The following is a 27,219-nucleotide window of genomic DNA, read 5'->3' as shown; positions in this document are numbered from 1 at the left end:
ATTATAAAAAATGCACTTATTGATAACAACACTTTTTGAATGCGCATTTTTTTAAAATTTTATATTATTAATTATTTACTCAATTTATTAATAATTTTAAATTTGTCAGACGTCTGCTACATTCACACTCATAAAATTTCTAGTTGTTTGCTAACATCAGGATCATATTTTTTTTTATATTTTCAAAAGTTTAAAAAAAATTCAAATAAAGTTCCAAAATCTTTTACAGTCGGAAAATGCGCAAGCGCTACCTAGGAAACCCGACAACACCCAAACGTAACTTTCGTTTTCATGGGACCAAAAACATAATGAGTGTGAATGCAGATGACGATTATCAATTTCCAATTTTTAAATAAACAAATAAAATGTCAGTAGAAAAAAATTAAAAAACGCGCATCAGAGAATTTAAAAATTAGCACCCGCGTTTTTTTAAATTTCATTATTTCAATTATTTAATTTATTTATTTAAAAGTTACAAATTGTCTCACATCCGCTACATTCACTCATACAAATTTATGAAAATTAGGCTTAAATATTCTGCCTTCACACGCCATTTTATTACAGAGCACGCTGGTTAAAATTACAAGTACTTGTACATTATTTGACATTTATTGCGTTCGTAAGTTATACGCAGGTGTCAATAATAAAAAATAATAAATAATTAAGTGCCGAGAAGTTAAATATAAATAAATTAAACATGGATGACTGGCGAAGATATTTCGGCATATTAAATTCGATAAAAAAAGAAAATACGCGAAAAGCAATAGACATAATAGACGAATTTGGTGTCTCATCTTGTCCACTGTCGGATGATGGGTATCAACTACTTACTGCTGCCGTTGAAAAAGATCAATTAGAAATGGTGGCATATTTATTGCGGAAAAATGTAAAAGTTAACAGCGACCATAAAGTCTTGTCACCTCTTCAGATAGCCTCCATGAACAACAACACGACAATTTTCAAAATGCTTCTGGAACACGGGGCTAAAATAAGTGATAACAATATTCATAACAATAAATCACCAATTAAGTTTGCAGTCGAGCGCAACAATATTGAGATCGTAAGACTTATCGTTGAGCACAAAAATTTTGGAAAAAAATCTGATAAGTTTTTACTGCATATGGCTGTCAGAAATAACAACTTCGCAATGGTCTCATTATTATTAGAAATTGGTGTGGATGTCAATGAATATGATGACGACAGATCAGCACCAATCCATCACGCAGTAAAGGCCCAAAACTATGATATTTTGAAATTATTATTAGATTATGGGGCAGATATTAATGCTAAAAATAAATATGGAGAGACTCCAGTTTGTTTGGTTCTAAAGCAATCGGATAGCGCATATTTTTCAAGATCTGATTTTTTTGAACTGTCTATGTTTGGCAAAATACAGAATAAAAGAAAATTGGATATTCTCCTTGATAATGATGCAGACATAAATAGTCTTGATATCCATAAATATCTTCCACCTATTCCTCATCGTGTTGGTGGTTATAGTATTGATGAACACAGTATTTCGAATCACAAAAAAAGCATTATTAAACATATTGTAAAATTAAGAAGTCGAAATGCACCTCTATCTGATAACATTAACATGTTCTTGTCTTCCCTTCTTGAAGAAAAACCGGTGGATGATTATAAAAAAATATGTGAGCTAGAAATGTGGGAAATTATCACGGAAAAAATACCTAACTCGGGGCTTTCGCTTCATAATATTTTGAGCAAAAATAGTCATGATTTAGCTGCTTATGCAAAAAATAAAGATCATGAGACGTTCATACTTTCTAGTGATATTACAGATCTATTTCCGATTTATGGATCGGTGATAAAACTTCGCTTTTCGAAAGGATTAGTAAGGAAAAATTTTTTAGATAAAAGTACTAAAGTTTTTCATAATCTTTTTCCGGTTGCATCTAAATTGTTGTCTGATGCCGTCGATAATGTATTTGAATGTTTAGATAATAAGGATTTAAAACATTTTTTGCGCGTGTTCGAGCAAGATAATTAATTGTAAAATAAATATGTCGTAATAAATTATTAATTATTCACTTTTAATGGGTTTTGCTTTTTTTTCTGCCTCGTTTATTTGAATTGTTTTATTAATTCTATAATTATATTTTTAGATCAAATATATGATCCTAAAGTTAGTCGATAATTAACAATTTTTCGATTTTTGTTTAGAACAAATCAGTTACAAAAACAAAAATACTGAAGTTAGCCGACGTCTAATAATTTCTTTTTTTTTTTTTAAAACAATGAATTATAAAAAAAATATTTCAAAAATTGCACCTGTAATTTTTTCAATTTTCTGCATCTGCATATTTTTAGTTTTTTCTTATTTTTGAATTAAATTGTTGTGAACAAAAATAAAAAATTACTAATAGTCTGCTAACCTCGTGATCATAATTTTCTTACATTTACCAAAGTTCAAATACATTTTTAAAAATTTTTTTTTACCGTCGGAAGATGCGTAAGAGCCACCTAGAAAACTCGACAACACCTTAACACAACTTTCTTTTTCATGAGCCAAAAACATAATGATTGTGAATTCAGCTGACGATTGTTAATTTCCAATTTTTGAATAAACAAGTAAAATGACAGTAAATTAAAAAACGTGCATCAGATAATTTAAAAATCAGCACCCTCCTTTTTTAAAATTTCATTATTTCAATTGTTAAATTCACTTATTTAAAAATTACAAATTGACTCACATCCGCTACAATCATCCATAAAAATTTATGAAAATTAGGCTTTAATATTCTGCCTTCACACGCCATTTTATTACAGATCACGCTGGTTGAAATTACAAGTACTTGTACGTTATTTGACAATAATTGCGATCGTAAGTTACACGCAGTTTTCAACCCTGATCAAAAAAAATGATTAAAAAGTATTTAAAATGATTTGTTTTTTAATCATTTTAAATACTTTTTAATCCTTCAAATCATTTCTAATCCTGTCTCTTATGGACATTTAACGTGTGAAATCATTTTTAATCATTTTTTTTAATCAGGGAATAAAAAAAAATAATAAATAATTCAGTGCCGAGAAGTTAAATATAAATAAATTAAACATGGATAACTGGCAAAAATATTTCTGCATATTAAATTCGATAAATGAAGGAGAAACGCTAGAAGCAATAGACATAATAGAAGACTTTGGTTTATCATCTTGTCCACTGACGGATAATGGGCATCAACTACTTTCTGCTGCCGTTAAAGAAAATCAAGTAGAAATGATGGCATATTTATTGCGGGAAAATGCAAAAGTTAACAGCGACCTTGAAGTCCTGTCACCTCTTCAGATAGCCGTCAAGAACAACAACACGACAATTTTCAAAATTCTTCTGGAACACGGGGCTACAATACGTTATAACAATATTAAATATAATAAATCACCGATTAAGTTAGCAGTTGAGCGAAACAATATTGAGATCGCAGAACTTATTGTTGAGCACAAAAATTTTGGATTAAAATGTGATCAGTCGTTACTGCATATGGCTGTCAAGAATAACAACTTGGAAATGGTCTCATTATTAATAGAAATTGGCGCGGATGTCAATGAATATGATGACAGTAGATTCGATCAAATCCATCACGCAGTAAAGGCCCCAAACATAAATATTTTGCAGTTATTATTAGATCATGGAGCAGATATTAATGCTAAAAATAAATATGGAGATACTCCAGTTTGTTTGGTTCTAAAGCAATCGAGTGCCAGATATTATGGAAGTTTTAGTGTTTATAGAGCGGCTATGCTTAGCAATACACAGCATAATGAAAAGTTGGATATTCTCCTAGATAATGATGCAGACATAAATGGTCTTGATATCCATAAATATCTCCCACTTATTCCTCATAGTGTTCGCATGCATTTTAATGCTAATAGTCTTGTTGAAAGCAGTACTTCGGAAAACAAAAAAATCATTATTAAACATATTGTAAAGTTAAGAAGTCGAAATGCACCTCTATCTATAGATAGGTGTGGCTCAATAAGTTATAGATCAAATTGAACGGAATATAGTATAGTGCTGGATAGCTCAACTGGTAGAGCACTCGGCGCGATACCGAATTGGTCTGGGTTCGATTCCCAGTTCGGGCTATCTATATTTTTCTCAATTTATCTATAAATTGTCTTATTGAGAGGTTTGCATGTTTAGGTTTCCACTATATTTAAATGGTGTATTACCGTACGAAGGACGGTGTGGCTCAATAAGTTATAGATCAAATTGAACGGAATATAGTATAGTGCCGGATAGCTCAACTGGTAGAGCACTCGGCGCGATACCGAATTGGTCTGGGTTCGATTCCCAGTTCGGGCTATCTATATTTTTCTCAATTTATCTATAAATTGTCTTATTGAGAGGTTTGCATGTTTAGGTTTCCACTATATTTAAATGGTGTATTACCGTACGAAGGACGGTGTGGCTCAATAAGTTATAGATCAAATTGAACGGAATATAGTATAGTGCCGGATAGCTCAACTGGTAGAGCACTCGGCGCGATACCGAATTGGTCTGGGTTCGATTCCCAGTTCGGGCTATCTATATTTTTCTCAATTTATCTATAAATTGTCTTATTGAGAGGTTTGCATGTTTAGGTTTCCACTATATTTAAATGGTGTATTACCGTACGAAGGACGGTGTGGCTCAATAAGTTATAGATCAAATTGAACGGAATATAGTATAGTGCTGGATAGCTCAACTGGTAGAGCACTCGGCGCGATACCGAATTGGTCTGGGTTCGATTCCCAGTTCGGGCTATCTATATTTTTCTCAATTTATCTATAAATTGTCTTATTGAGAGGTTTGCATGTTTAGGTTTCCACTATATTTAAATGGTGTATTACCGTACGAAGGACGGTGTGGCTCAATAAGTTATAGATCAAATTGAACGGAATATAGTATAGTGCCGGATAGCTCAACTGGTAGAGCACTCGGCGCGATACCGAATTGGTCTGGGTTCGATTCCCAGTTCGGGCTATCTATATTTTTCTCAATTTATCTATAAATTGTCTTATTGAGAGGTTTGCATGTTTAGGTTTCCACTATATTTAAATGGTGTATTACCGTACGATGGACGGTGTGGCTCAATACGTTATAGATCAAATTGAACGGAATATAGTATAGGGCCGGATAGCTCAACTGGTAGAGCACTCGGCGCGATACCGAATTGGTCTGGGTTCGATTCCCAGTTCGGGCTATCTATATTTTTCTCAATTTATCTATAAATTGTCTTATTGAGAGGTTTGCATGTTTAGGTTTCCACTATATTTAAATGGTGTATTACCGTACGATGGACGGTGTGGCTCAATAAGTTATAGATCAAATTGAACGGAATATAGTATAGGGCCGGATAGCTCAACTGGTAGAGCACTCGGCGCGATACCGAATTGGTCTGGGTTCGATTCCCAGTTCGGGCTATCTATATTTTTCTCAATTTATCTATAAATTGTCTTATTGAGAGGTTTGCATGTTTAGGTTTCCACTATATTTAAATGGTGTATTACCGTACGATGGACGGTGTGGCTCAATAAGTTATAGATCAAATTGAACGGAATATAGTATAGGGCCGGATAGCTCAACTGGTAGAGCACTCGGCGCGATACCGAATTGGTCTGGGTTCGATTCCCAGTTCGGGCTATCTATATTTTTCTCAATTTATCTATAAATTGTCTTATTGAGAGGTTTGCATGTTTAGGTTTCCACTATATTTAAATGGTGTATTACCGTACGATGGACGGTATAACCGGGTACCCCTCGACTTCCGTGGTCTTGAGGACGAGGCTTACGAGGTCACAATTTGGACACCTTTTGAACTCAAAAAGTTCTAAGGGCGCCACTGAGAGTAAAATTGCACGATCTCTCAGTATCGTGTGCAAGGCAAAACAAAGCAGAGAGCAAAAGAAATCTCAAGGATGAGTCCGAAAATCTCCTTATCCAGGCTGGACCACACAGCTGCAGAGTTAGGTTCTTATTTTGAATTTAATCAATCACTTAATGAGTGGTCGTCAGACTCAACATCATTAGTCAATCGAGAATAATTATTTCAATAAATTATATAAAATATATCCAAATTTATTTATAACAAATTGGTGGCAACAGATATGTTTTCTACTTAATATTAATTATCTTTAACAATGATAAAGCTTTAAGTGTCCCGACAATTTTAACGTGTTTTTAATTTTTATAATTTTCATATCAATTTCTCAAATCTCTATAATTATTATCACTTCCTTTATTTTTAACAATTTGCTGGCGAGGAAAAATTTAATACCAGATCGCACACACACACATACCATATATTCATAACTATAAAATTTAATATCACCTAAGTTCTGGGTTTTTTTTGTTGTCTTGAATTTTTCCAGTGGTGCGGTCGGTGAGACTCGGCACCAAGGTCACAATGTCCAATAATTTCTACCAAACTAAATTTCAGCACCTCCTAGAGAACGGTCGGTGAGACTCAGTATCTCTAAGAAAATACCTGCTAAATTTAATGTAATTTAAATTTTAAGAATTTTAATTATTAATTAATTAATCAGTGGTCGCTAGACTCGCCTGAATTAATTAATTAATCTGACGCTCCCTAACAAAGACAACCCAGACACTTATACAAAATGGCGACCGAATACTCTCGAACCCACGCCGCGAAAACGATAAATTTTATCCCTAACTTATACGTATAATATACGATTTTTCACAATTAATATTTTGTAATAAAATTAGCAAATAATAATTAATAAATTGACCAAGATGTTTTCCACAATTACCGAAGAGGTTCCAGGAATCGGTGATGACGCCATGAGCTGAAAGGACGCCGCTCGTACTTCCTGATGCCAGTCGCTGATGTTTGTCGGATCTTTTCCAGCTGCGGTTTTAAATAATTGTCCTTAATTAATTACGCGGTTGCGAAACTCAGCGCAATTTTAGTTGTTATTTGAAAGATCTCGACAAAAGATCACGACAATCGTGGACCTTGAGACAGATGTACCCGGGGTCAAGTATAGACTCACCGTTTTCTTTAGACACGGGGTCTTTTCGACTCGCCGTTTTCGTTGTTTAAATTTGATGTTTTTTCTTATTTGAGACTCACTTTTTATTTATTTGGTTAATTTTTTACGGGGTCTCTCGACTCACCGTAAGTGTAAGTTGCTTTGTTCTTTTGTGTTGCTAGCAACAAGTATAAAATATTTTATTATTATATTTTTTTTTTTTGATGCGTCTGATTTGGTGTAGCACCAGGCAGTGAGTGAGTCTCGAGTGCGTCTCCGTGTGCTGCGAAGCCGGCATCCCCACTCTTGATTCCATCTCAGGCTCGTATCATCCAAATTTCAAATAAATTTTTATCTCTAGAAATGGCGGGACTCGGGGCCCCATAAAGTACCCATTCGTCACACGGCCAAACGTGTCAACCAATCAGTTAGAGTTTTATATTATCGATCTCTTACGGCGTGGGGGCAACGGTGATGCGTGGGCCGAGAGCGCAGTCGAATAAAATTCAAATTCAAATATTTTAAAATAAAATTAATTAAAATCCCTGTTATAACGGTGTGGCTCAATAAGTTATAGATCAAATTGAACGGAATATAGTATAGGGCCGGATAGCTCAACTGGTAGAGCACTCGGCGCGATACCGAATTGGTCTGGGTTCGATTCCCAGTTCGGGCTATCTATATTTTTCTCAATTTATCTATAAATTGTCTTATTGAGAGGTTTGCATGTTTAGGTTTCCACTATATTTAAATGTTATTATAGTTATTATAATAACAATGACATATTCTTGTCTTCTCTTCTTGAAGAAAAACCGTTGAATGATTATAAAGAAATTTGTGAGCTAGAAATGTCGGAAATTATCACGGAAAAAATACCAAACTCAGGGATTTCGCTTCATAATATTTTGAGCAAAAATAGTCATGTTTTAGCTGGCTATGCAAAAAATAAAAATCATGAGAGGTTCATATTTTCGGATGAAGTTTCACGACGATTTCCGATTTATGGATCGGTGAAAAAACTCCGCTTTTCGAAAGGATTAGCAAGGAAAAATTTACTGGAAAAAAGTACTCAACTTTTTCATGATCTTTTTCCCGTTGCGTCTAAATTGTTGTCTGTTGCCGTCGATGATGTATTTGAATGCTTAGATAATAAGGATTTAAGACATTTTTTGCGCGTGTTCGAGCAAGATAATTAATTGTAAAATAAGTATGTCGTAATAAATTATGAATTATTTACTTTTAATAGGTCTTACTTTTTATTCTGCCTCGTTTATTTGAATTATTTTATAAATCTTATAATTATATTTATAGATCAAATATGTGATTTTGAAGTGAGTGAACAATTAACAACTACCGGATTGTTGTTGAGAACAAATCAGTTACAAAAAAAAATGATACTAAAGTTTGCCGACATCTAATAATTTTTTCTTTTTTTCAAACAATAAATTATAAAAAAAATATTTCAAAAATTGCACCTATAATTTTTTTAATTTTCTACTTCAGCATATTTTTATTTTTTTCTTATTTTTTAATTAAATTGTTGAGAAAAATCCGAAAATTACTAATTGTCTGCCAACTTCAGGATCGTATTTTTCTTACATTTTCAAAAGTTTCAAAAATTTTTTTTCATTAGATAATTAAAATCAGCACCCGCATTTTTTTAAATTTCATTATTTCAATTATTAAATTCATTTATTTAAAAATCACAAATTGTCCACATCCGCTGTACTCACTCATAAAAATTTATAAGAATTAGGCTTAACCCTTCGTAGGTCGCATAATGAGAGGGGCGCCGCCTTTTTTGCACTTTTCTTTTTTCTCGAAATTGAGTTCATTGATAATTTTGAAAAAAATTAAGTGCATTCTTTCAACCTTCCCAAGCGGCACGAAACAAAAATTGTTGACTGTATGTTAAATTTAAAACAACAATTTGTTATCATGAATTTAAGTTAACCAATTGTCAACTTAAATTCAACAATTTTTTTTTGTGCCGCTTGGGTTTCTGAAAATTGTGACGTTATTAATAAGCATAAAAATATATACAAAGTAATTTAAAAAATTAATTTAGCCTCCAAGAGATTTTCAAACCTAGCTATTGCCAAAAGTCGTTACCGCCACTTTTTCAGTCTGTTTTACCGCATGTGAGATACAAAAATAAAGTAATGGTTGAGGTTAGTATTTACTGTTTATATTATAACTTATGTGATTTGTTTAAAATAATGTAATAATTCTACTCGTATTGAATATTATTTATATCAAAATTTTAATTAATAAGAATTAATTATTACATGTGATAAATTTCAATCAAAGATTGAATTTAATTATAATTTTATAATTTGATCCTAGATGTTAAATTTAATAATGTCACGAGAGATAAAAATAAAAAAAAATTTTATTATTCAATTAAATGTAGGTATGATAAAATATTAAAATAAAATTATATCTAATAATAAAACATTGAAAAACTATTTTTGTCTTACAAGAAAATACTAATAGTTTACATTTGGCAACAGCGCGTACGTTTTAACACGGCGGCGGAGCGCACACATTGCGACCGATTTAGTTCGGAAAAGACACGTTACCTACGAAGGGTTAAATACACTGCCGTCACACTCCATTTTATTACAAGTCACGTTGGTTAAAATAACAAGAACTTGTAGGTTAGTTGACAATAGTTGCGTCCGTAAGTTACTCGCAGTTTTCAATAATAAAAAATAAAAAATAATTAAGTGCTAGGAAGTTTAATATAAATAAATTAATCATGGAGGACATGCAAAAATATTTCGACATGATAAATTCAATAAAAAATGGAAATACGCAGACAGTAACAAATATAATAGAGAAATTTGGTTTATCATTCTGTCCAATGTTAGATCGAGGGTATCCACTACTTACTGCTGCCGTTGAAAAAGATCAGGTAGAAATGGTGGCATATTTATTGCGGAAAAATGCGAAAGTTAACAGCGACCATAAAGTCTTGTCACCTCTTCAGATAGCCTCCATGAACAACAACACGACAATTTTCAAAATGCTTCTGGAACGCGGCGCTAAAATAAGTGATTACAATATTTATAAGAATAAGTCACCAATTAAGCTAGCAGTTGAGCACAACAATATTGAGATCGCAAGAGTTATTGTTAAGCACAAAAATTTTGGAATAAAATGTGATCAGTCGTTACTGCGTATGGCTGTTAAGAAAAACAACTTGGAAATGGTTTCATTATTATTAGAAATTGGTGCGGATGTTAATGAATATGATAAGAACAGATCAGCTCCAATTCATCACGCATTAATGGTCGACAACGATGATATTTTGCAATTATTGATAGATTATGGAGCAGACATTAATGCTAAAAATAAATATGGAGAGACTCCAGTTTATTTGGTTCTAAAGCAATTGGATAACAGTTATTTTGTAAGATCTGATATTTATAGAGTATCTATGCTTAGCGATCCAGAGCGTCAAAGTACATTGGATATTCTTCTAAACAATGATGCAGACATAAATGGTCTTGAGATCCATAAATATCTCCCACCTATTCCTCGTGTTGGTCGTAATGGTATTGTTGAAAACATTACTTCGAAACACAAAAAAAACATTATTAAACATATTGTAAAATTAAGAAGTCGAAATGCACCTCTATCTGATAACATTAACATGCTCTTGTCTTCTCTTCTTGAAGAAAAACGGGTAGATGATTATAAAAAAAAGTGTGAGCTAGAAATGTCGAAAATTATCACGGAAAAAATACCAAACTCGGGGCTTTCGCTTCATAATATTTTGAGCAAGAATAGTAATGTTTTAGCTGTGTATGCAAAAAATAAAAATCATGAGACGTTTATACTTTCTAGTGATATTACAGATCGATTTCCGATTTATGGATCGGTGATAAAACTTCGCTTTTCGAAAGGATTAGCAAGGAAAAATTTACTGGAAAAAAGTACTCAAGTTTTTCATAATCTTTTTCCCGTTGCGTCTAAATTGTTGTCTTATGCTGTCGATAATGTATTTGAATGTTTAGATAATAATGATTTAAGACATTTTCTGCGCAAGTTCTAACAAGGTAATTGATTGTAAAATATGTATGTTATAATAAATGATTAATTATTTGCTTTTAATGAGTTTTACTTTTTTTTCTGCCTCGTTAACTTGAATTGTTTTATTAGTTTTATAATTATATTTTTAGATCAAATATGTGATTTTGAAGTCAGTAAACAATTAACAATTTTCGGATTTTTGTTTAGAGCAACTCAGTTACAAAACAAATAATGGTGAAGTTAGCCGACGTCTAATAATTTTTTTTTTTTTTAAACAAAAAAATAATAAAGAAAAATATTTCAAAAATTGCCGCGATAATTTTTTAAAATTTTCAACATCTGCATATTTTTAGTTTTTTTTTTTTTTTTTAATTTAAAAGTTCAAATAAAGTTTCAAAAATTTTTTTTTCAGTCGGAAAATGCGCAAGCGCCACCTAGAAACGTAACTTTCGTTTTCATGGGACCAAAAACGTAATGAGTGTAAATGCAGCTGACGATTATCAATTTCCAATTTAAAAATAAAAAAATAAAATGTCAGTAGAAAAAAATTCAAAAACGCGCATCAGATAATTTAAAAATCAGCACCCGCGTTTTTTAAAATTTCATTATTTCAATTTTTTTATTTATTTATTTAAAAGTTACAAATTGTCTCAAATCCGCTTCATTCACTCATTAAAATTTATGAAAATTACGCTCAAATATTCTGCCTAGTGTTGCAACAATCGAATGAAATAATCGATTGTTGACAATCGATTATAATCGAACTGAAATTATCGATAGAGCCGATTTATCATTTAATCGAGTAATCGATTATTTCAAACTCGAAAAAAGCGATTGTTTCTTAAAACAAGTGTATAGTTGCACAAACGTGTGTATAACAATCGATTATGAAAATCGAATTTTTGACTTATATTTTTCAAAATTCGAAAGACACACCTACTAATTAATTCTGATCCCAAACGGCACAAAAAAGTTGTTGTCTTTTTGTTAAATTTAAGGTAACAATTTGTTATAATAACACACCCTAATAGCCACTTTAGCTTGAAATTGACGGTAATTTGATGTTGAAACTGCCTGAAATTGCTGACGATTTGACAGCAAAAGTTGAAAATAATTATTTGCGGTTAATTTTTCTTCAATTTAAAAGTAACCTTTACGAAAAAAAATAGTCGGATTCTTACCATTTCAGAAAGTAAGCAAATTTATACATAAAATTGTCCACAATTTGACGGTAAGAAATACTTAATTTTTCAAGTGAAATTAACAAGAAATTGACATAAAATTTTCCTGAAAATTGACAACTTTTTTCTAGTTAACTTTTGAAGTGAATTTGCATTCTCATTCGGGTAGTAAATTTACGTGAAATTGTTGAAAAAGTTGCATACAAATAGTCGTAAAAAATGGAAAAGTCAGAAATTTGACGAAAAATTCAAGGAAACTTTTGTAAAGTAAACTGTGCTGTAGGGGACATAAAAAGTAGATGACTTCTAGAGACATCTACATTTTTATAGTGCGTAATTTTTTGAATTTGAATAAATCAATAAAATTATTAAAGTAATAATCAATTAATATATAAATATCCAAGACAATTTTTTTTTAACAATCGATTATTGTAATCGATAGTAAAAAAGTTTTTTTTTTAATAAAAATAAATTTCCTCTAAATATGTAGTTAATGCGCTCATTAAATTAATTGAAAATTATTGTAGATATTAATTTACCAAATTAAAATAAAAAACTTTTGTTTATTATTTTGTGGAAAAAATTTACTTATCATACGTTTTCTTACATTTTCAAAAGTTTAAAAAAAGTTCAAATGAAGTTTCAAAAATTTTTTTTACAGGAAAGTGCGCACGCGCTACCAAGAAAACCCGACAACACCCGAATCTAATTTTCTCTTTCATGGGGCCAAAAACATAATGAGTGTTAGAGGTGGGTAGTTCCGGACCTGTATAGTTCCATGAACTATGTCTTTTGTCGGATACGTATCCGATCGTTCCTAAAAATTCACTTTAGTATACTCACTAGTTCGTTTTTGTCCACCACTGCCGTCATTACCAACAAGCAGTAAAGCAGCAGAATAATTTTTTATTGGTGATTTCTTATGGAGCTTTGAGTTAAATATCAATCATAATTAATTCTCTATTTAGTATAAAATAATATAGTTTACCGTGAATGTGTCTTAAACACATAGGTCACATATCATAATGTTGTGTATGCTAGAATATTTTGTATGTCTACACGGAAGAGAATTTACTGTTGCTGCAACAGGAAGCAGCCATGTTGCAGCAACACGAAAAAATCCTGTTGTAGCAATAGGATTTTCCTGTAGTTGCAACAGGAAGCAGCCATGTTGCAGCAGCAGGTTTAATACTGTTGTTGCGACTTAATAGAAAATATAATTACACAGTAAAAAATGTTGTGTCATTGCATCAAAAAACTTAGTGTTACAAATTTTTGTGTTACCCAGCAAACGAAGTCGGATTGAAGTCCAATACGAACCAACCCGATTCAATGCGATTTTTGAAAACAGTGTTTCGTGTTAAAACGCATTGAATCGGATAGAATAAATTCGAGGCAGAGTTCAACTTACCGACCAAGTCGGTAGTCCAGTCGATGCGCACGAAAAAATGTTCAAAGATCATTTTTTCGGTGGGTAAAGATCGATTTTGAAAAAATTTTTTTTTAAAATACTAGAAAAAATATAAGGAAAAAAGTTACCATAAATTTGGAGGTGATCATTTTTTTTAACTGTCATTACCCGTAATTGTTTGGGTAATGGTTCAAACAAAATTATCCATTAGGTCATTTTATTTATTTTTCATTTTTTCTATTTTTTATTTAACAAAAAGTGATTTTTACTTTTTTTAAATTTAAAATTCGAAAAAATTTTTTTGGAAGTTACCAAATTTTTTTATGGTTGATATATGATTTACTAAGAGAATAAAAAAAAAATTGTAAAAATATCGATTTGCTGCCGAGTTACACTCTTTTGTTTATCCGCGCGTGGACGAAATGACGCGCCTTTTCGTTTTTCGCGCTTTAATAATTTTTATCTCAGCAACTATTCGTCGTAGAGACTTCGTTCAAAATTCATTTTGTTCGATATTAAATCCCAAAAACAATGATACTAGTTTGTCTCGATAACTTCTCAATACTTTCAGAGATATTTCATTTTACATCTAATTTTTTTATAAAAAAAAAATGATCCACCTCCAAATTTATGGTAACTTTTTTCCTTATATTTTTTCTAGTATTTTAAAAAAAAATTTTTTCAAAATCGATCTTTACCCACCGAAAAAATGATCTTTGACCATTTTTTTTTTAGAAGTTTTAGAAGTTGGTAACAAAATTTTCTGTAGTTATCCAATACTAACGTGTCGGGTCTGATCGTATTAAAACGTATTGAAAAACGGAGATTTCAAAAACTGCATTGAATCGTGTTAAAGCGGATAGGATGTTGAATCCGACTCAATCCGATCCCGTTTGCTGGGTAAATATTTAACACTTTTATGTGTAAATTTAAGATTTATTCTATTCAATCAACCCAAAAAAGCGATAAATATTTAACACAAAAATTTGTAACACTAAGTTTTTTGACGCAATGACACAACATTTTTTACCGTGTAACGATATTTTACTATTAAGTCGCAACAACAGTATTAATCCTGTTGCTGCAACAGGATTTTTTTCTGTTGCTGCAACATGGCTCCCAGTAAACACATTGACGTAAATTTGACGTCAGAGTGACGTTACGCTAAGTCATCATTTACGTAAGATATAAGTCACGAATGAGTCAGGTGTGACTCATTATTTCCCACTTTTTTACGTAAGATTATGATGTAAAACTAATGACGTATACATGACGTAAATGTGATGTCTGTGTGACATTTTATGACGTCAATATGACATATGGGTGATATCAAAATTATCAATTCGGAAAAAATATTTTTGAAAAAAAAAAAAAAAAAAAAAATGAAATACCGAATTTTTGATTTGATTATTACCGCGTGAACGCATTGTGAATTCTGAAACAAGATTAAATAACGTTAAATGATGAAAAAATCCTGGGCATCTGCTGGGTTCGAACACGGCTCCTCTTGGCTGGTAGTCCTGAACGTTGCTCACTGGTCCACATCACGAGAGTTCAAATCTCGTGCTTAATTGATGTATTTAGAGTGAAATGCCGGAAAAGACAGAGTTCATAAGTTTTCGTGATGGATTTTTACTAAATTTAAAAAAACTCCATGAACTTATATGAAATGTTATAGAAACAATATTTGTGGGCCTCGATGATAATTGTATAAAATTTCATTAAGTTTCATCAAATTTTTTAATTTTTTGTTGTGATGTGAAATTTAAAAAATCTTATATAAAATTTTGCGAAACATTAAATAATTCCACAAAATCGTATGAAATTTAATCGATTGAAAAATTGTGATACTTAAACTTTAGAATCATAATATCAAAAGAGTTCAAACTGTCGTTACATTTTCTTTGTCATCCTAAATGATATTTTCGATATATATCATTTAAAAAAATAAAGTTAATTTTTTTATGCTCACGCTAATTTTTTAATCTAAAACGTCTGAATGATCTATTATCGAGTTTATCGATTACTTTGACCCCAAAAATGTTCGACGTTTAGTTGTTATTTTTACACATTTACACATATTTGAAAATTCATTCTATGATTGTTTTATTTCAATAAATAGATGATAAAAAACTATGACTCGGAAATTACATCAGCATTGCGTAAAATACTGACTTGTCACTGATGTAAAGATATGATTTAGGAGTGACATCCATATTACGTATAACCGTGACTTTGCTACTGACATAAATGTATGATTTTAAAATTACGTCATTATGATATACGGATAATGACTTTATTACTACATAACAATGTGATGTAGATTCTATGTCAAACGTACGTAATACATAAGTCATAACTGTGACGTCGTACAAGAGTCATGCTTACATCAATATGATGTCACAAGCTTTACATCATATTAAAGTCATGTAGAACGTCACATTGACATCAAATTTACATCAGATGTCGTGACATTGCTATGACCTACGTATGACGTCAAAATAAGGTCATGTGTTCACTGGGCTGTCTTCTGTTGCTGCAACAGTAAATTTTTTTCCGTGTACGTTCTAAATACTGAACCTTCATGAGAATTAAAAACATTAAATAGTTCCACGAATATGATTCCCGGAACTAGTTCCTTTTCGCTTCGGAAACGTTCCAGGTTCAATCCGGAATGTTCCCGGAACTACCCACCTCTACTTGGGTTAGAAAAGTCGATTCTGACATTAGTCAATAATCGACTTTTTTCTTAAAATAATCGACTTTTTAGAATCGAGATGTACCGTTTCAAAGTCGATTAGGATCGATTCTCGAGTGATGACTTTTCGACTTTTATATATCTATAGTGTAATGTAATATAGGTATAGCTTGTGATGTCTCCACTGGTATGATCATTTTTCATCTTCTTCAAATACCTGTACGACATACAAATCAAAACGCTTTTTTTACCCCTGGCGGTTTTGAATCACCTTAGATACACCCTGGGAGTGGAAACACGGTGAAATCACGGTGGATCCAGGGTGGTTACACGGTGGGTTTGTGCCATTTTATCTCCGTGTAACCACCCTGATTCCACGGTGGTAAAATGAAAAAAAGCCCACCGTGTAACCACCGTGATTCTACCGTGTTTCCAAGGTGATTCCACACAGAAAAAAAAATTAACTTGATTCAAGTTAAATATTCTTGAACCAAGGATACTAGTTTGAAAAATTCCATTTTTTTTGCTTCAAGAATTTATTACTTGGCTCAAGTAGTTTCAGGATTCTTAAATCAAGAAAGTATATTTTTTTCACACAATAAATCTAACTCTCAAACCAAGTAACAGATTTACTTGAGCGAAGTGAACATTTTGACGCCAGGTGGCGCCTCGATGGGAACAGCATACTTGCTTGTTTTTCTCGGTCAGTTATTGTAGTTAGTTTTGAATTGTAAGTTCACAATTTGAACATCAAAACATTAATCTCGCCGTTGATAATTATTTTTGTTTAATGTATATGCATATGAACAAATTTCGGTATCATAATACTTAAAGTAGTAAATAATTACTGTGTTCAAACTTTGAAGATTTTCACAGTAAATGTATTTAATTGTCAATGCTTATTTACTGGGGAACCTTAAATTTTCTATTATTGAAAATTTGGCCATTAAACAAAAATATTATTTTAATTTTTAGTACAAATAAATTTATTTTTAAATAAAAATATGCATTAAACTTGCAAATCACAAATGAGTATGAGTAGCTATTGTAGTAATAAACTGATTAATAATTTTAAAAAATATATTTGTATATTTCTGAATCGAGTAAAATAACATCCTGATTCAAAAAATGCGCCATACTCAAACTAAGTCGGTATCATCCTGAGTCAATATTATCGGCCTCAAACCAAGTGGAAAAAATTCTTGGGAGAAATAAATATGCACCTTCTCTGATAGCCAGAGTTTCTGATCAGAAAGTTGGTGTACCTGAGTTGCGACCAACTTGACGACAACTTGTCGACAACTTTCAGCTCGTATAACTGTTGCAGACAACTTGGCTACAAGTTGCTCAGCAACTTGGCGACTATCTACTGCCGCAACCTGTCACCAAGTTTCTGAGCAACTTGTTGGCTACAATTATCGGCAACAGTTATACGAGCTGAAAGTTGTCGACAAGTTGCTCGGAAAGTTGCCGTCAACTTATGGAAATGCTAACTTTTGCGGCCAGCTTTGGCTTTCAGGGATTGTTTGAAAGCAAAATATGCTTCTTTTAATATTAAAATTGTTGAAAGAAAAATTTTTACTTTCCATTGAAGAATAATGATGTATTTATTCAAGACTGAAATTTTTTTGAATTGAGAAGTTTAGAAGATTCGAAACAAGAATAATGTTTTGAAGAAAATAATTTACTTGAACCAAGTTAATTTTTTTTTCTGTGCAGGGTGATTCAAAACCGCCAGGGACGATGGGCTCTCGCTGATGGGACTATAGTTATACCATCGCTGATATCCTTGGTAACCATTTCAAACAAGATAGCTGATTTAGAATTTAGATATCATTTACATGTGTTTACAGTTTACATACTACTGTTTATACCTGGTACTACTTTACTTCCAATACAACTGCGCCGATCTTTAACACGCCCGGCTGTTAATCGACAACAAAACCCGAATCCATTCGTTGTCTAGGAATCTATGAAATATCAATATCCGTACTTATGAAATGTAGCTAACAAGTTTTTACCTATTGTAGCAGCTTCTGTGCCCTGTGAAAGATTGTTTTCGCACGCCGGTCTTATTGTGAACCAGTTAAGAAGCCGCCCATCACTTCAGAACTTAAATAAATTCATATTTTTACGATCAGTCGATGAAAATATGTGGTTCTCCTGACTATTTAGTTTTGATATTTAACTTTAAAGTTTAAACGTATATTACGTGCAATTTCTCGATAATAGATAATTGATTAAGTGTTTAAAAACGATACTTTTATGTTTATTACTTAATAAAATATTTAAATACTAAATATTCTGTGTATGAGTAATTTATTTATTTTTTAAAAAGTCGATTTTAGTCAAAAAATCGACTTACAGGGATGATTAATCGACTTTAAGAATCGAAATATTTCGAGTTGATTCTCAAGTTAAAAATCGACTTTTCGCGCGCCTTTTTCATCCCTAATTTTAATCAGCGAGACTTGTATGAAATGGAGTGTAAAGGCGGAATATTGAAGCCCAATTTTTATAAATTTGTATAAGTGAATGTAGCGGATGTGAGACAATTTGTAACTTTTAAACACATGAATTAAAATTGAAATAAAGAAGTTTTAAAAAACGCGGGTGGTGATTTTTAAAATATCTGATGCGCGTTTTTGAATTTTGTTCGACTGAAATTTTATTTGCTTATTTAAAAATTGGAAATTGACAATCGTAAGCTGCATTTACAATCATGTTTTTGGCTTTTGAAAAAGAAAGTTACGTACGGGTGTTTGAGTTTCCTAGGTGGCGCTTGCGCGACTTTCGACTGTAATAAAAATTTTTGAAATTTTATTTGAATTTTTTTCAAACTTTTAAATTGAAAATTAAAAAAAAAAAATAAAAATATGCAGATGTTGAAAATTGGAAAAATTGTAGGTGCTATTTTTGAAATATTTTTTAAAATAATTGTTTGTTTTTAATTAATAAAAAAAAAAAAATTATTAGACGTCGGGTAACTTCAGTATCACGTTTTTTTGTAACTGATTTGTTCTAAACAAGAATCCGATAGTTGTTAATTGTCGAGTAACTTCAAAATCACATGTTTGATCTAAAAATAGAATTACAAAATTAACGAAACAATTCAAATAAACAAGGCAGAAAAAAAAGTAAAACTGATTAAAAGTAAATAATTAACAATTTATTATAACATACATATTTTACAATCAACTATCTTGTTCGAACATGCGCAAAAAATCTCTTAAATCCTTAATATCTAAACATTTAAATACATCATCGACGGCATCAGACAATAATTTAGACGCAACGGGAAAAAGATCATGAAAAACTTCAGTACTGTTTTCCAATAAATTTTTCCTTACTAATCCGTTCACAAAGCGATATTTTATAGCCGATCCATAAACCGGATATCGAACTGAAATATTACTAAAAAGTATGAAACACACATGATTTTTGTTTCTTGCATACGTAGCTAAAACATTATAATTTTTACTCAAAATATCATGAAGCGAAATCCCCGAGTTTGGTATTTTTTCCATCATTGCTCTCGACATTTCTTGCTCACATCTTTTTTTATAATCATCAAACCGTTTGTTTGTAATGAGAAAAGAGAAGAACATATTATTGTTATTAGACAGAGGTGCATTTCGACTTTTTAATTTTACAATCTGCTTAATAATGCCTCTTTCCTTTACTACAGTATGGTCGTGAGCAAAGTTATTATACGGATAAAAATAATGATGACTACTTTCGAAACATCTACGGATATCAAGATCATTTATGTCTGCATCATTATCTAGGAGAATATCCAATTTTTCATTATACTGTGTATTGCTAAGCATAGACACTCTATAAAGACTAGAACTTCCATAATATCTGGTATTCGATTGCTTTAGAACCAAACAAACTGGAGTTTCTCCATATTCATTTTTAGCATTAATGTCTGCTCCATAATCTATCAATAATTCCAAAATATCATTGTTGGAGAGCATTACTGCGTAATGGATTGGAGCTGATCTGTTGTCATCATATTCATTGACATCCATACCAATTTCTAATAAAAATGAGACCATTTTCAAGTTGTCTTTCCTGACAGCCGTATGCAGTAATGACTGATCATATTCTTTTCCAAAATTTTTGTGCTCAACGATAAGTCTTGCGATCTTAATACTGTTGTGCTCAACTGCTAACTTAATTAGTGATTCATTAAAATGAATACTGTCATTACTTATTTTAGCCCCGTGTTCCAGAAGCATTTTGAAAATTATCGTGTTGTTGTTCATGGTTGCTATCTGAAGAGGTGACCAACTATAACAATTGCAGTTAACTTTTGCATTTTCCCGCAATAAATATGCCACCATTTCTACTTGATCTTTTCTAACGGCAGCAATAAGTAGTTGATGTCCAACATCCAGCAATGGACAGAATGATAAACCAAATTTGTCTACTATGTCTCTTAATTTTTGCATATTTCCTTTTTCTATTGAATCTTTCATGTCGAAATATTTTTTTATTGAATCTTTCATGTCGAAATATTTTTGCTGGTCGTCTATGATTAATTTATTTATATTTAACTGCCCGACACTTAATTATTTATTATTGAAAACTCCGTGTAACTTACGAGCGCAATTATTGTCAACTAACCTACAAGTACTTGTAATTTTAACCAGCGTGACTTTGTAATGGGTGTGCTTTTTATATTGGTTTAGATTGTGGTCCCAATATAATAAGTGTCCCACACATATGCAAAACTTGAGGGGTTCTGCAAGCCTGTCTGACTGTCTCAGTATCTCCAGGTGAGGGTAAACCCCGACTGGACCACGCAGTGAAAAATAAAATTTAAGAGAGAGAAAATTCGCTGAAGCTTACACTAGTTAAGGGAAATGTTCAGAAATAATTAATATGTAATTTATAGAAAATAAATGAGTCTGGCATTTATTCAAGACGGTTCGTCTTACAAAATTTTATAATGACAGTTGAACAATAAATTAGAATGAAGGATGAATTTTTACCGACAATTAACTTTGAAAAGATTTTATACTGACTCTACTATTATAGTATTATAAGTGACTCTATTTTAACAATATTTCTCAATGACTCTCTTAACAAATTTTACAATGACTCTATTTTAATAAATTTACTCAAAGAAAACTCCACTCACTTCAACACTCCTACTCCAACTATTCTCCCGTGACCTCGCCGATTCTCTCCAACCAGGCTCCAATAAATTCCTCTGATCCTCTAGCCTCCTCGAACCCAATCCTCCGTCACCAGGTCCCAAGTCCACTTCCAAAACCCAATCCTCCAATTATCCACAGTAATTTATAATAACCAGAATAAGCTTCCACTCACCAGTGGGCTTACAAGCTCTTGGCAAATGGCGTGTGTATGAATAATTTATAACTGGATGTTGAATATATTATTTTATAGTATATCTGTGTTAGTGCGGGAAGTGCGTCCGTCTCTGATGAACGCCAAAAACCAAGAGAACGTCTCTCGAAAATCGCCGAGCCTCGTACCCCTCACTCGCAGGTTGGCCAACGTCTACAAAACAAAACTGCCCCAAAACTCGACAGCAGTGATCCCAGCGATGAGTAGATTGTTTGGTTATCGGCCGTTGTTGTAGGAGGAGGTCGCTCTCGCTTTGGCGCGAGTCAAATTTGAATTTAAATTTAAGAGATATAAATTTCACCCCGTTACAACTTATAATCGAATGGAGTGTGAAGGCAGAATATTAATAGTCTACCGACTTTACTCTTACCCGTTGTAGAAACTAATTTGCTACTGGAATTTTATTATTCTATGTTATATAAAAAAATCCGTAAATTACGAAAATAATAATAAAAAAGCTCAACTCCCCCGCGTTTTTTAAATAAATAATAAAATTACACTAGGATCGCTGAGACACCGTGTATTTTCATCAAATAACTTATATACATTACTGTAAAGACCTATTCAAATTGGTATTGTATTAAAGGGCGAACGATTCCGAATTAGAAACCACAAAAATAAACCCTTTGCAGTTTATTCTATTCGCGAAAAAAATTAATGAAAAAAAAAAAAAAATGATTTGTTTACGTTTAATCACGCGGTCGATAACAAAGTAACAGTAACTGAGGTAGGTGGCGCGCGCGACCCCGGGCACAGTCCCTTGTTATGTCCTGGGAGGTTACTAGGATCGGAGCTGACGATACCTCCTGAACAGTGGGCAGTTCGTTGTCACGCGGGATCAATTTTGAATTTGAAAACAGTGATAAATTTATTGTTGACTACCATGATGATGATTATGATTATTATTTAGTGAAATAATGAAATTATGGATAAGGATAGATGTAATTGATAAAATAACTTTTATCTGAAGACTGCGTTTTATTATAAAGTGTAGATAAGATTTGATCAGTAATAACAGTTGTGCTCGTCAATAGTTCTCGGGGAGAAGTGAAGTTACATCAGACGGCAGAGAGATCTCTGACTCTCCACTCTTCGAATTCTCCCACCATTCTCATACTCACACACATACTTATGCAATATATGTACTTATACATATCAACGTTCTTTGCAATTATATATACTTATACATTTATACTTCCTACTAATACACGTACGAGATATAAGTTTACACATCTACGTTCTTTATTTATCCGTTCTATGATTTTACTTACTACTTATATTATTTATATTCCATTTTCCTATACTTAAATACAATCTTTTAGTTAATTATTCTATATTTAATTATTTAATACGATTGACATTATTATTTATCATGAAACAGCATTATAATTATTCTAATGCTATATTTCTATATTTCTATTAATTTATTTATTATACGAGTCACTCTTTACTTAATATATACCGTTTCGAAAATGTTGGCATAAAATCATTTCAATAACTCAAAAGATGAGTTGATTGTGTACTTTTTAATTACTCGAATTATTCGAATGTGGTTTCATTCTAGAATCAAATATTAGTTTCAATTGTTTGTTATTTTTTACAGGTGTTGATGAAGAAGGGATCGGAGAAATCGAATTTAATAAACCGACGCAATACACATTAGATTTTGGAAAATTAAAAGAGTTAATGTGAAATTAAAAACGGAAGTTTATATATATGTATTTCCTGTATATGTATATTTATGTATATATTTATATATCTATATATTTTTAATTAAGGGAGTGAATGAATGAAAAATAACTTTCAAGATATATTAATCACTCATCATAAACTTGATTGTTTAACTTAACTTAAGAAAAAAAAAAAGTTTACTTCTAGAAAAATCTTACACTGAAATTATATTTTGTCATTTAAATTATATTACTATGCGTATCTTCATTTTTTTTTTTTTTTTTGTTAGAAATTAAATAGAAAAAATAATAAAATATTTTTATTTAAAATGAAGATACATTTGCGTTACTTGTTTTTAATGTATGACAAGTAATATATATATACATATTTTATGATTTTTGTTTGTTTCTATTCGAAATTTTACAAAATGATTGTCTAAATCATTTTCTTTCACTGAAAAAATAGAATAAAAAATAAATAAATAAATAAAATATATCAATAACACATAAATACTGTTTTATCATATTCAAACCTTATATATATATATAAATTTATAATTTTCTGTCGATCAAATCTTTTCCATAATTTCATTAATCATAGAATATTTATTATTATATAATTAGGCTAATGAATAATTTTTTTTTTTAAATTAAGCATTAAATTATTCAATATTATTATTATTGGATTAAAATAGAATCATAAAATTTTATCATCATTGGGTAATTTGAATGGTGCAAATTGCCCAACGGAGCTAGTTGGTGTAATATCTGATTGGGTAATTTGAATGGTGCAAATTGCCCAACCGAGCTAATTGGTGTAATAGCTGATTGGGTAATTTGAATGGTGCAAATTGCCCAACGGAGTTAATTGGTATAGTATTTTTATTGGGTAATTTGAATGGAGCAAATTGCCCAGAATACTATAGATCTAAAACAAATCTAACACATTTTTGGGTAGTTTGAATGGTCCAAATTGCCCAAAGTATTATAGATCTATCGCTAAGTATATCTAGTGTTGGGTAATTTGAATAGTGCAAATTGCCCAAAATATTGTAGATCTATCGCTAAGTATATCTAATGTTGGGTAATTTGAAGTGATCATATTTCCCAATTATTTTTATTTTAAATTCAAATAATTTCCCGGTAGCGGGGATGAGTTCGCATGATAAAACAGAATTCCTGTTTTGCTTTGACGCTAGTGATACCAACCCATTTTAGTTTTGGGCAATATGCACACTGGGTAATTTGCGCCATACCCACTAAAATAAGACTAATTTGTTAAATTAAAGTCAACTTTTTTCCATCAATTTGTTGCCAATAAAAAGTTGACAATTTGTTATGTTTTTGGTAACAAAAAACACATTGTGATTTGTTAACAAAAAGTTGAAAAATGTCAACATTAAGTTATGAAAATGTCAATAAATAGTTAACAATTTGTTATCAAAAAGTTATCTTTTTGAGACAGAAAAAAGTTAACATTTTGCTGAACATTAGTAGTGATATTTGTTGATAAAAATTTGCCTTTTTACATCTCAATATAAATGTTAACATTTTTTTTGTTAACTTTTTCGATACGAAAAAGTTAACATTTGGCCACTTGGGAATTATTTCAATTATTAAATTCACTTATTTATAAATTACAAATTGTCTCACATCCGCTACAATCACTCATAAAAATTCATGAAAATTGGGCTTGAACATTCTGCCTTCACACGCCATTTTATTACAAGTCACGCTGGTTAAAATTGCACGTTTTTGTGCTATAGTTGATAATAGTTGTGTTCGTAAGTTACTCGCAGTTTTCAATAATAAAAAATAAAAAATGATTAAGTGCCGGGCAGTTAAATATCAATAAATTAATTATGGACGAGCGGCAAAAATATTTCGAAATAATAAATTCATTAAAAAAAAGAGATATGCAAACAGTAAGTGACATAATAGAAGAATTTGGTTTATCATTCTGTCCATTGCTGGATGATGGACATTACCTACTTAGTGATGCCGTTGAAAAAAGTCAAGTAGAAATGGTGGAATATTTATTGCGGAAAAATGCAAAAGTTAACAGCAATCGTGATGTTCTGTCACCTCTTCAGATTGCCGCCATGAACGACAACACGATAATTTTCGAATTGCTTCTGGAACACGGGGCTACAATAAGTTATAACAATATTTATAAGAATAAGTCACCAATTAAGTTAGCAGTTGAGCACAGCAATGTTGACATCGCAAGACTTATCGTTGAGCACAAAAATTTTGGAAAAAAATATGATCAGTTTTTACTGCATACTGCTGTCAAGAATGACAGCTTCCCAATGGTCACATTTTTATTAGAAATTGGAATGGATGTCAATGAATATGATGACGACAGATCAGCTCCAATTCATCACGCATTAATGGCCCGCAACAATGATATTTTGCAATTATTATTGAATTATGGAGCAGATGTTGATGCTAAAAATAAATATGGAGATACTCCAGTTTGTTTGGTTCTAATGCAACCGGATAGCAGATATTTCGCAAGTTCTGATTTCTTTGAACTGTCTATCCTTGGCAATACACAGAATAAAAGTAAATTGGATATTCTCCTTGATAATGATGCAGACATAAATGCTCAGGATATCAGTAAATATTTCCCACCTATTCCTCGTCATCTTCGCATGCATTTTCCTGCTCATGGTCGTGTTGAATACAGTACTTCGACAAACAAAAAACGCATTATTAAACATATTGTAAAATTAAGAAGTCGAAATGTACCTCTATCTAATGACAATCTTATATTATTGTCTTCTCTTCTTGAAGACAAACTGATTGAAGATTATGAACAAATATGTGAGCAAGAAATTTCGAGAGCAATGATAGAAAAATTACCAAACTCGAGTATTTCATTTCATAATATTTTAAGCAAAAATTATAATTTTTTAGCTGCGTGTGCAAAAAATAGAACTCTTCAGACGATCCTATTATCGACTGAAATTTCAAATCGATTTCCGATTTATGGATCGGTTATGAAACTTCGGTTTACGAAAGGACTAGTAAGGAAAAATTTTTTAGATAAAAGTACTCAAGTTTTTCATAATATTTTTCCCGTTGCGTCTAAATTGTTGATTGATGCCGTCGATGATGTATTTAAATGTTTAGATAATAATGATTTACGACATTTTTTGCGCATGTTCCAGCAAGATAATTAATTGTAAATTATGTATGTCGTAATAAATGATTAATTATTTACTTTTAATTGGTTTTACTTTTTTTTCTGCCTCGTTTATTTGATTTATTTTATTAATTTTGTAATTATATTTTTAGATCAATATGTGATCCTGATGTTAGTCGACAATTAACAATTTTCGGATTTTTGTTTAAAACAAATCAGTTACAAAAAAAAATGATACTGAATTTAGCCGACGTCTAATAATTTTTTGATTTTTTTAAAAACGATAAATTATAAAAAAAATCATATTTTAAAAAATTGCACCTGTAGTTTTTTTAATTTTCTAAATGTGCCTATTTTTATTTTTATTTTTTTCAAACGATTTCTTAAAAAAAAAAAAAATCCGAAAATTACGAATTGTCTAATAACTTCAGGACCATGAACAAAAATGATTCTGAAGTAAGCCGACGTCTAATAATTTTTTTTTTTTTAGACAATGAATTTAAAAAAAATATTTCAAAAATTGCACCTATAATTTTTTTTAATTTTCTACATCAGCATATTTTTATTTTTTTCTTATTTTTAAATTAAATTGAGTAAAAAATCCGAAAATTACTAATTGTCTGCCAACTTCAGGATCGTATTTTTCTTACATTTTCAAAAATCCAAAAAAAGTTTCAAAAATTTTTTTTACAGTC

General features: G+C 31.1%; 3 protein-coding genes across 3 annotated transcripts; all 3 read left to right on the top strand.

The window, feature by feature from the left end:
- Positions 1-697: 697 nt before the first annotated feature.
- On the top strand, positions 698-2,011 carry LOC130674993 (ankyrin-1-like). Its single transcript, XM_057480450.1, has one exon. It carries the CDS (start codon positions 698-700, stop codon positions 2,009-2,011), a length of 1,314 nt encoding a protein of 437 aa, XP_057336433.1.
- A 7,746-nt stretch (positions 2,012-9,757) lies between these two features.
- On the top strand, positions 9,758-11,056 carry LOC130674992 (putative ankyrin repeat protein RF_0381). Its single transcript, XM_057480449.1, has one exon. The coding sequence runs from the start codon at positions 9,758-9,760 to the stop codon at positions 11,054-11,056; it is 1,299 nt and encodes a 432-aa protein (XP_057336432.1).
- Positions 11,057-25,289: 14,233 nt separating this feature from the next.
- On the top strand, positions 25,290-26,561 carry LOC130674991 (poly [ADP-ribose] polymerase tankyrase-2-like). The gene has a single exon (XM_057480448.1). It carries the CDS (start codon positions 25,290-25,292, stop codon positions 26,559-26,561), a length of 1,272 nt encoding a protein of 423 aa, XP_057336431.1.
- Positions 26,562-27,219: the final 658 nt, after the last annotated feature.

Source organism: Microplitis mediator, chromosome 9 (genome assembly GCF_029852145.1).
Source record: "Microplitis mediator isolate UGA2020A chromosome 9, iyMicMedi2.1, whole genome shotgun sequence".
Taxonomy (NCBI): Eukaryota; Metazoa; Arthropoda; class Insecta; order Hymenoptera; family Braconidae; genus Microplitis; species Microplitis mediator.
This window is presented reverse-complemented; position numbering and strand designations above follow the sequence as displayed.

Excerpts from the sequence above, each read along its gene's own strand:
- LOC130674993 (XM_057480450.1), top strand. The coding sequence starts at position 698 with ATGGATGACTGGCGAAGATATTTCGGCATATTAAATTCGATAAAAAAA.
- LOC130674992 (XM_057480449.1), top strand. The coding sequence starts at position 9,758 with ATGGAGGACATGCAAAAATATTTCGACATGATAAATTCAATAAAAAAT.
- LOC130674991 (XM_057480448.1), top strand. The coding sequence starts at position 25,290 with ATGCAAACAGTAAGTGACATAATAGAAGAATTTGGTTTATCATTCTGT.